This window comes from Brachionichthys hirsutus, chromosome 8 (genome assembly GCF_040956055.1).
Source record: "Brachionichthys hirsutus isolate HB-005 chromosome 8, CSIRO-AGI_Bhir_v1, whole genome shotgun sequence".
NCBI lineage: Eukaryota > Metazoa > Chordata > Actinopteri > Lophiiformes > Brachionichthyidae > Brachionichthys > Brachionichthys hirsutus.
Window position 1 is genome coordinate 716,559 of NC_090904.1, and position 10,968 is coordinate 727,526.

The following is a 10,968-nucleotide window of genomic DNA, read 5'->3' on the forward strand; positions in this document are numbered from 1 at the left end:
CCGAATAAAAGCAGAAGAACTAACTTTTGTTCCTCCATCAGTCGGGCGCTGTGAATGTCTTTAATCATGTACCTCTTGCATTTCCTCTCACCTGTAGGCACTTGAACAATGAGCACGCCCTGGATGACCGTAGTACTGCTCAGTGCCGAGTCCAGATGCAGGTGGTTCAACAGCTGGAGATACAGGTGAGTTTCATAGACACACATTGAATATTCATCTGCTCACAAATAAGTCACAAAGGGCCGCTGCAGCCAGTCAATGGCAGTAAGTTGTCGGAGATAGGGCAGAGTTTATGAAGAGCAGTGGAGCTTGTAATTTAAAAGGAGCCGTCGGCAGGGATGCTGCCATCGCTGCTCCAATTATAAAGCTGCTCTGGTCACCAGCGAGAGAGAGAGAGAGAGCGAGGGGTGAAGGAGTGGAGGGAGAGAGAGAGGAGGACCATGCTGCCTCGCCTGCTCTTTAAGTGGTTCCAACACACAATCTTCTTGAAACATCTCAATACACACAAAAAAAAAAAAAAGACCATAGCTTGGGTAAAAAGTTCAACGCTGTTTTTGAAATGGTGCATAAGAGAAAGCATCAAAAGTGTCTGGTTAACCACATCGTGACACAGTTTCATAGAAAGGCTGTGTTTAACATTAGGGTTATGTAGCATCGTGTTGCTGTGTTTAACATTAGGGTTATGTAGCATCGTGTTGCTGTGTTTAACATTAGGGTTATGTAGCATCGTGTTGCTGTGTTTAACATTAGGGTTATGTAGCATGGTGTTGCTGTGTTTAACATTAGGGTTATGTAGCATCGTGTTGCTGTGTTTAACATTAGGGTTATGTAGCATCGTGTTGCTGCGTTTAACATTAGGGTTATGTAGCATGGTGTTGCTGTGTTTAACATTAGGGTTATGTAGCATGGTGTTGCTGTGTTTAACATTAGGGTTATGTAGCATGGTGTTGCTGTGTTTAACATTAGGGTTATGTAGCATGGTGTTGCTGTGTTTAACATTAGGGTTATGTAGCATGGTGTTGCTGCGTTTAACATTAGGGTTATGTAGCATGGTGTTGCTGTGTTTAACATTAGGGTTATGTAGCATGGTGTTGCTGTGTTTAACATTAGGGTTATGTAGCATGGTGTTGCTGTGTTTAACATTAGGGTTATGTAGCATGGTGTTGCTGTGTTTAACATTAGGGTTATGTAGCATGGTGTTGCTGTGTTTAACATTAGGGTTATGTAGCATCGTGTTGCTGTGTTTAACATTAGGGTTATGTAGCATGGTGTTGCTGTGTTTAACATTAGGGTTATGTAGCATGGTGTTGCTGTGTTTAACATTAGGGTTATGTAGCATGGTGTTGCTGTGTTTAACATTAGGGTTATGTAGCATGGTGTTGCTGTGCTTAACATTAGGGTTATGTAGCATGGTGTTGCTGTGTTTAACATTAGGGTTATGTAGCATCGTGTTGCTGTGTTTAACATTAGGGTTATGTAGCATGGTGTTGCTGTGTTTAACATTAGGGTTATGTAGCATGGTGTTGCTGTGTTTAACATTAGGGTTATGTAGCATGGTGTTGCTGTGTTTAACATTAGGGTTATGTAGCATGGTGTTGCTGTGTTTAACATTAGGGTTATGTAGCATCGTGTTGCTGCGTTTAACATTAGGGTTATGTAGCATGGTGTTGCTGTGTTTAACATTAGGGTTATGTAGCATCGTGTTGCTGTGTTTAACATTAGGGTTATGTAGCATGGTGTTGCTGTGTTTAACATTAGGGTTATGTAGCATGGTGTTGCTGTGTTTAACATTAGGGTTATGTAGCATGGTGTTGCTGTGTTTAACATTAGGGTTATGTAGCATGGTGTTGCTGTGTTTAACATTAGGGTTATGTAGCATGGTGTTGCTGTGTTTAACATTAGGGTTATGTAGCATGGTGTTGCTGTGTTTAACATTAGGGTTATGTAGCATGGTGTTGCTGTGTTTAACATTAGGGTTATGTAGCATGGTGTTGCTGTGTTTAACATTAGGGTTATGTAGCATCGTGTTGCTGTGTTTAACATTAGGGTTATGTAGCATGGTGTTGCTGTGTTTAACATTAGGGTTATGTAGCATGGTGTTGCTGTGTTTAACATTAGGGTTATGTAGCATGGTGTTGCTGTGTTTAACATTAGGGTTATGTAGCATGGTGTTGCTGTGTTTAACATTAGGGTTATGTAGCATGGTGTTGCTGTGTTTAACATTAGGGTTATGTAGCATGGTGTTGCTGTGTTTAACATTAGGGTTATGTAGCATGGCGTTGCTGTGTTTAACATTAGGGTTATGTAGCATGGTGTTGCTGTGTTTAACATTAGGGTTATGTAGCATGGTGTTGCTGTGTTTAACATTAGGGTTATGTAGCATGGTGTTGCTGTGTTTAACATTAGGGTTATGTAGCATGGTGTTGCTGTGTTTAACATTAGGGTTATGTAGCATGGCGTTGCTGTGTTTAACATTAGGGTTATGTAGCATGGCGTTGCTGTGTTTAACATTAGGGTTATGTAGCATGGCGTTGCTGTGTTTAACATTAGGGTTGTGTAGCATGGCGTTGCTGTGTTTAACATTAGGGTTATGTAGCATGGCGTTCCCCCTGTGGTGGTAAACAGCGTTTATCTGCACCCCTGAAGGCACCACCAGAGAACGCAAAGTGACAGAGAGGCAGCCGGTGTCACATCACATCAGGACATCCGTCTCTCCCTCCCTGACATGTCACTTCATCCCTCAATCGTCTCTCATCCCACCCTCTGATAGCACGCACACACACACAGTGTTTGAGTTTCTCATATTTGTACGTTGCAGCAGTGTATGAGTATGAAAATTGGCCTGATTGTAGATCCGTTGCTTCTGGAGGCTATGCATTTGTACACATTCGCTCACACACAAACTTACATGCAGGATGCAGCATTCCCACAGGCTGTAGCAGCACCCATTAAACGGCAGTTAGCAATGTCAAACAGGGACGAGTGTGTCTGCAGGCTGCTGGAAGTGTGTGAGAGCGCCACGGCTGCATTGGCGGTTTGCTCTCATTTTTGCCTCTTTGCCCGAGGAGTCATTGAAATTGTAATTCTGTGTAAATATCCCATTCTATCAATCTAAGGGTTACAAAATGAGACGGTGCTTTTCATAGCGATGTCTGCTCCTGTGTTTCACAGCTGGCCAAAGAGAGCGAGCGACTGCAGGCCATGATGGCCCACCTGCACATGCGCCCTTCAGAGCCAAAGCCTTTTAATCAACCTGTGAGTACACACTGGCCCCCGACTCTGAATGACACAACCTTGTCTTTGTCTGTCCGACCCCAAACTCCTCAGCTGCTTTCACCGTAGTAGCGTTTTGTGAAATCACAGCCTCCTCTTTGTCTTGATGTCTATGGCCTCTATTGAAGGGAGGGTCATTATGTTATAGGAGGTATTTAATCCTCCACTGTGATAATGTCTTTCCACAGAAACAGAAACGGCTACAGTCCAGCCACGGCACAAACTGTGTCAGAATTAAACCTCCTCTCTCTCGCTCTCTCACCGTATTTGCTGCATGTGCCGACAAAAGGGAAAGACATTTGATATGATGTGTGCATATGCGTCTGTGCGTGTCGGTGAGGTTGTCATTCAGTGTTTAATGAATATTTAATCATTCAGATTGACGAGGGGTCTTATTAAAATATGAAGATGTTGAAATTAATTGTCAATTAGAGGTAGAGTGTCTTAATTTTAGGGGATATAAATGGGTGCGGCGTGTGCGTGCTCTTGTGTTTCTGGATGATGTGTTGATCGCAGGGGGATCAGCTGCTATTAACATCTAATGGGAAATCAGGAAGAGGCGTGTTCTGTCACTCCTGCAGGCGAGCCTCAGGGTCAGGGATTGGAGGAGGGGGGGCAGGGGAGGAGCGTCAAGAATGGAAACAAAGCTTGGCCTCAATTAACAAGGTTCGACTGTTGCCGTGGTGATGTGGCAGTGCTGCGGTGTTAATGAAGTACCTGTTAAATTTGCCCCGCCCCCTCCAGTCAGCTTAAATGCCACAGAGTGGAGGCAAATTCTACATACGTACAGATAACGCATACACGGAGTGGTTTTAATTAGCCTTAAACCAGCAGCCTAACGACTGTCTCGGAAACTGGACGAACTGGTTTAGTGTGTGTTTGTGTGTGTGCGTGTGTGTGTGTGCACGCAAGGCTCTGCCTAATTGGGCCTTATTGGTCTGTGAAGGCTTTGCCACCGCAGAGTGCATGTGTGCTCCCCTCTTACAAACATGCTATCTTGCGGTTTTGTATTTGTAAGCACAGGGTTAATTACAGCCACTGCCGTGCGTGTCGCTGTGCATGTTCAGTGTGTGTGGCGCTGCACGTGGATGCACATACATGCTGAAGGGATGTCGGTGGCTTCGCGTCTTTGACAGGTGGTCGCTAGTTCCTTCATCTCATGGCACGTCGTTAAAAAGTGGTAGTTTAAGTTATGAGAAGCCTCAGAGCAATTCTGAGTCTCACACAAGTCGTAGACAAACCTGTTTGGAAGCAGAGCTTCGTCTAAAGTACTGCTGTCGCCCGGTCCTGATCCTCCCCTGCTCAGATTAGTATTCTCTGTGCACCACAGGGACACTCAGCCTTTACGCAAAATACAGGGAAGAATTACTTATTATTAAAATCCATTTTACATCCCTGCATTAAAACAAGTCTCCACCCTCTTCACGGGAACCTTAAATCATGATGCTAATAATGGATAAGCCCACTTAAAGCTAGTTTTCCGAGCCTACCTTTTCATGCAGGCATTAGTCTCTTTGAATTGAGATGCCGAACGTCACTATTAATCTAAAGGGCCTTAAAAGTTATCAGGTTTTTGTTTGTGTTTGGGGAAACTCCAGACTGGAGTGAAACGTTCTCGCCGTGTTCATCGGTCACACTCGTTTCTGGGTGTTTGTTTTTCCAGCTGAACCTGGCTTCGAGCGGCTCTCTGCTAAAGCGGGACAGTGAGGTCTACCCAGAGGGTCTTCCTCACCCCCCCACCTCAGCTGTGACCCCCATCACCCCTTTGCGCCAGGGACCCTCAGTCATCAGCTCCTCCAGCCTCCATGCACACTCCCACACACACGGCGTTGGGCCCATACGTAGGCGCAACTCCGACAAGTACTGCACCCCCATCGCCTCAGGTAAACGTTACCGTGACGACGAGCTCATCTTTGCATCAGTCATGGATGTAACGATTTCAAGATCCAGTATTGATAACGGCTTTTATAAAAGTTCTTGTGGCTGTTTTTGTAAGTTCACCTCTCAGAGGAAGCGAGAATGTCTTCATTTAGAAATCACCGTGAGAAAGATGTAGGTGCTGCCATCTCTTGGCCTTCTCGGAAATAGATCATAAAACATACTGGAGCAAAATGAAGTGACTTTTATTTCATCCATTCTCACTGCTAGCAAAAGATGCTGAGGGTGTAAAGAAAAGAAGTGGATAAATGCATTTTAGAATAGTCTGCACAGAAACCAACGCTCACCAAATACCTTAATATTCATTCAAACACTGCTAAGACGTGCTTTTATCTTTTTTATTATTATTCGTTGTATAAAGATTGTTTGCTAATTTCACATGTTCCTTTACCGATCTTTCAGAGCTTGCTCAGAACTGTGAGTTCTACAAGAACGCTGACGTCAGGCCTCCCTTTACTTACGCCTCCCTCATACGTCATGTGAGTCGCCCCAGCCGTCCGCTTCTCCACCTCCTCTCCATCTGGGTTCTCCTCTGACTCTTCTTCTTTCCCTGTCTCTCCTCAGGCCATTCTGGAGTCCCCAGACAGACAGTTGACTCTCAATGAGATCTACAACTGGTTTACACGAAAATTTGCCTATTTCAGGAGAAACACAGCCACGTGGAAGGTAAACAGGCCTCCCCTGCAGCGCAACCTCCTCAGAGCCTCACAATGCTGAGAAACAAAAAGGAGGAGGGACCCCGGCCTCCATCTCATAGCCTTAAACACAGGAGGGGCGTGGGTGAGGATGGAGGGCAGGGTGCAGAGAAGGTTAAAGATGGAGCAGTCGGGAATATCTTTACCTCCTCGTCTGACTTTTATGCATTTTAAGTATTAATGCCTGGCGTCCGCTTCCTGCACCACTGGCCTCCCTCGCAGACCTTTAAATAGAGCTCAGCATGACCTTATGTATTTATATAGCAGCTCAGTGAGTCAAATAGGGCCATAGAGATGTATGTCCTTTAATAAGCTGTTATATTTCATGGGGACAGCGGCGGTGTCAGGCAGTGGAAGCCATTGATCATAGAAATGAAGGAATTGTGAATGAGGGCGAGACAAGAGGGGGATAAAGAAAAGGATGAGCGAGAGAGGAGGAGTAATTAATGCTGCGTGTTGTTTCAAGGTGCGCCATGGGGGCTCGGGGGCCCAGCAGAAGCTTTCATTTGACTTTCATCTCAGAGTCTCTTTTTGTCTTGATTCATCTAATCAAGAATAGCACCTAATAGAAATATGAGGCGCTCTATTATTTCATGTTTACTTTATACTTTCAGTCCACAGGAAACCTTTATTTATTTTTTTACCTCACTGCAGTTACATTTTAAGATAATAAAAAAATAAATATTAACATCCAGAACATTTAATGAACTAAGGTCACACATTGTTACTGATTTCATTGTCAGACAGCAAATTAAATTCCAAATTAGCTCCCTTTGTATCAACAACAATAGTCAGATGCAGCATATTGATAATATTACTGGTATATTTACAGTAGAAGACATTCACGCTTTAACTGACCGTGTGCCGTCCAGTCAGCTCAGGACGATGCCTTCAGGGCGCCGTTATCGTGCTCCTCCGGGGAGAACGAACAGATACTCCAAATACGTTCCTCCTTCTGCGGTCGAGCTGCTCAACGCAGACAGCAGTTGTTTTAAACGACTGGATTTGTTTTTATTAGTACTGCCAGTTAGTGTAATTTTGTATTCATTATTTATGACCTCACTGACCTTTGTGGTTGTGCTGCTGGTCAATAAAGTTGTTCAATCTGAATCTCTTCCAGTAACACCTGTAAACAAAACGGAAGCAAATGCTTTTTTTTTTTTTTTTTAATAAAAAACTATTCAATCCTCCTACCATAACCCCCCCCCCCCCGGCCGCCGTCATCACCTCCACCATCGCCCGGAGGAAACACACATGTGCTGTGACCCACTGTAAATGGCTGCTAATGTTTTAACTGTGAGAATTAGGCTTTCATCACGGAGACGAATGCAAATAGCGCTCCAATAGCCCCGGTGGGCGTGCGTGTGTTTGTTTGTGTGTGTGTGTGTGTGTGTGTGTGCGCGCGCGCTGTCAGGGTGGTAGGCGCAGATTGGGGTCAGACTCATTTACAAAACGTAGCATCACAGCTCAGGGGTTGAGGGGATGCGGGGGAGAAAGGGTTCCGCCGCTGATTATGGCTTGTGTAATTATGTGTGAGTGTTTGTGCGTGCGTGCATGTGTGTGTAATTACGGCGAGGACTGATGCACGCCTGGCCTGTCCCTCCCGCTCGGCTTAGAGCAGCATGTCAGAGAGAATATGCAGGATTTAATTATAGACGAATTAAAATTGGTAATGAAATTGGGCATGAACAAACTACAAATAGCAGATGAAAAGGGAGGCCTGTCCCGGGGGGGTGAGACGAAGATAGCAGTGTGCCTGTCTGAGTGTGTGTGTGTGTGTGTGTGTGTGCATGTGTGTGCTGACGATGAATTAGAATAATTCAGGGAGAAACGGTGCTGCTCGAGAACGACTAGCTTGCGTTAGCGCTGCTCCACGAAGCCGCGGCGTGCACGCCAAAATGAAGTGATGGGTAAAAATAGGATTATCCTCGGGCCGTTCTTCTGAGAGGGTAACATTACGTCAAACTGGAAAGCATTGTGAACACGCCCTGACCCGAGGCGCTTGAACGCACCTCCAGATAGAGAGGAACCAAATTCAACTTCACAGGCTGTTCTGTTGCTTTTCAAAAACACATTTCAGAGAGAGCCATTAAATTCCAGATGTGTTCCCCGGCCACAGTCAGACAGGAGGAATCTGAAATCATCTCAAGTCAAGATTAGGCTTCCTTATTTCATACCTTTTTTATAGCCGGGCGCTTTCAATTATTTTTCTCTGCTGAAAGTCAGAAGGGAGAATGAAAGTTAATTTAAAGACAGAACAAATAAACTTAAAAATGAAAGAAAATGTGAATAAAAAAAACATTTAACTCAGCTGACTCGTCCCCTCTCTCTCTTCTCTCTCTGGCCCTTTACCCAGAATGCTGTGCGCCACAACCTGAGTCTACACAAGTGTTTTGTTCGTGTCGAGAACGTGAAGGGGGCCGTGTGGACTGTGGATGAAGTTGAATACCAAAAGAGGAGACCACCAAAGATGACCGGGTAAGTGCATGACATGCGCGCGCGCACACACACACACTGTACTCACAAACGTGTTTTCTTACACTTGAAGTTGATGTGAGTGTGAGCTTATGCATGCTGGCACTATGATTGCTTGAATTGACTCTATTATTGCCGGGGAACAGAAATGGCTGCCGGCTAAACGGCGCGTAGCGTCCTGTGTTTCTGTTTGTCGACACCATTAGTGAGCAGCTGTGTGAGGAAAAAGCCTTGTTAGCGAATGTAAACAGATGTTCTCTCTCACAGAAACCAGGGATAATTGCACACACACACACACACACACACACACACACACACACACACACAAGCAGACACCTGCACGCCAGATATTAGATGCTTGCATATTGTGTGTTTTAGCATCTGTTAGTGTGTGTGTGTGTGTGTGTGTGTGTGTGTGTGTGTGTCTTTCTTGGAGCAAACAGATCTGTGATATTTGTCAGAGTGCTTTGACTGAGTTAAAATATTTTTGACGCACGTGGTTAATCTGCGATTCCGTGTGCGTGTGCGTGTGCGTGTGCGTGTGTGTGTGCGTGTGCGTGTGCGTGCGTGCGTGTGTGTCTGCAGAAGTCCCACTCTGGTGAAAAACATGATTTCAGGCCTGGGATTTGGATCCCTAAACGCCAGCTACCAGGTAAGAAATGGCGTTCTCATTCTCTCTCTCTCTCTTTCTCTCTCTCTCTCTCTATACAGCAACCAATCGCAATCAAGGGCACTAATATCAATTCCCTCTTATAATTAGCGGATTCCCTAACGACGTTCACACACCTCTCTCCGCCACACCAACACACTCTCCCACCCTCCCACCTCACTCTCACACACATTTGCTGCCCTACCTCTGTGCACACACACACACACACACACACAACCCATCTCCCCAGTCCGACACTCACACACATTGCTCTACTGTACGGTGTCACCTGTTGGGGGGTGAGACCCGTCCACCGGTGCGACCTGTCTCCCCTGCGGTCGTTGGCGTGTCATTGTGTTTGCATGGCTCCCTTTAGATTCCTGCATCGAGTCTTTCATCTGAATGCGTGCACACCTACAGCAGGGACACACACAGCACTGTATATAAGTGCCCCCTAGTGGTCTGCCAAGTTCACCAGCAAGTTGCTAGATTTCAATTTGCCATGGAAAAGCTCTCAGAAAGAAAAACTGACAGTTATTGTAATGTTAAACATCTTGTGTCTAAAATTATTATTATTATTTTCTATTTTTCAATACACCATTCATTTAGATTTCTGATTTTATTTATCATTTATTAGTTATATCAGAAATCTTTCTTTTTAAAGAGACTTGACCTGTGTGTGTGTGTGTGTGTGTGTGTGTGTGTGTGCGTGCGCGTGCGCGTGTGCAGGCGGCTCTGGCAGAGAGCAGCCTGTCCCTGCTGAACAGCCCCTCCCTGCTGAGCCCTTCGTCTGTGGCCAGCCTCAACATGCTGCATGTGGGCCACGATGATGTCAGCTCCACCGTGGAGCAGGTCAACAGCAACGGCAGCTGCAGCCCCACGCTCAGCCCTCAACAGTACAGGTAGGCACGCACGCACGCACGCACACACACACACACGCACGCACGCACGCACGCACACACACGCAAACATAAAGGGCTGCCTTCATTGAGTGTTTTAACACTTACTTTACATTTGGCATCAGCAAGCTGAATAAAATATACACGTCTTATTATGATTCGTGGTTGGTTTTTCGCTTCAGCGGTTCAGTGGTTAGCGCTGTGGCTTCACAGCAAGAAGGTCGCAGGTTCAAATTGACTTCTCCGGGTTCTCTCTGGGTTCTCTGGCTTCCTCCCACCACCAGAAACATGCTAATTGGGTGAATTGGTGACGCTAAGTTCCATAGCTGTGAGTGGCTGTCTGTCTGTGTGTGGCCCTGCAATGACCTGGCGACTCGTCCAGGGTGTGCCCGTTGACTGCCGGGATAGGCTCCAGAATGACCCGCGACCCGGTAACGGATAAAGCGGTTCAGAAGATGGATGGATGAATGGAGGAATCTTAAATAAACAACAACATGTAGATCGCTTTACACGAGTCAAAATAAAGTTTGATTTGAACATGCATAACAAATGTTTGGCACCAGAAATGCTCCTGTTTCTGTAGAAACAGCTTGTCCAGCTAACAGCCGCTTGCTCTGCCCCCCAGCCACCCGGTCCATGTGAAGGAGGAGCCCACTGAGGTGGAGGAGGACCTCCGGCCCGTTTCCCTCCTGGCTGGCATCACGCACAGCCTGGCGTTTCCGAGCGACGAGCGTGACCTCGAGGAAGACCTTCCCACCGAGGAGCTGGAGTAGGACATATCCAAAAGAGAGCAGAGGGACGAGACATCGATCCCTCGTGAGCGTGAAGATGAAAAGATAGCTACAGTACACTTAAGAGAAAAGAAAGAGAAAATAGAATGTTTGTTTTTGTTTTTCAAGAAAATGCAAGCTACAAAGGACAGCGTTGAAAAACTCCAAACAGGGTTAGGTGACCTCCGTGACCTTCACCTGTGGAGCACTGCTTTACCTCCATGAGTTTCTTTTCCAGCACTTGGCCTAGAGGTGTAACACCACTCGAT

At 45.8% G+C, this 10,968-nt stretch overlaps 1 protein-coding gene across 1 annotated transcript in view; it reads left to right on the top strand.

Annotated features, from left to right (window-relative positions):
* Window positions 1–10,714, top strand: part of foxp4 (forkhead box P4) — a 45,314-nt gene extending 34,600 nt beyond the window's left edge. Inside the window, exons 9-17 of the mRNA XM_068741924.1 lie at window positions 98–185; window positions 3,172–3,255; window positions 4,937–5,156; window positions 5,614–5,690; window positions 5,776–5,877; window positions 8,263–8,384; window positions 8,967–9,033; window positions 9,760–9,932; window positions 10,555–10,714. Coding sequence (XP_068598025.1) covers window positions 98–185; window positions 3,172–3,255; window positions 4,937–5,156; window positions 5,614–5,690; window positions 5,776–5,877; window positions 8,263–8,384; window positions 8,967–9,033; window positions 9,760–9,932; window positions 10,555–10,702 — 1,081 coding nt within the window. The 3' untranslated portion in view covers window positions 10,703–10,714. The remainder of the gene's footprint in view (window positions 1–97; window positions 186–3,171; window positions 3,256–4,936; window positions 5,157–5,613; window positions 5,691–5,775; window positions 5,878–8,262; window positions 8,385–8,966; window positions 9,034–9,759; window positions 9,933–10,554) is intronic.
* Window positions 10,715–10,968: the final 254 nt, after the last annotated feature.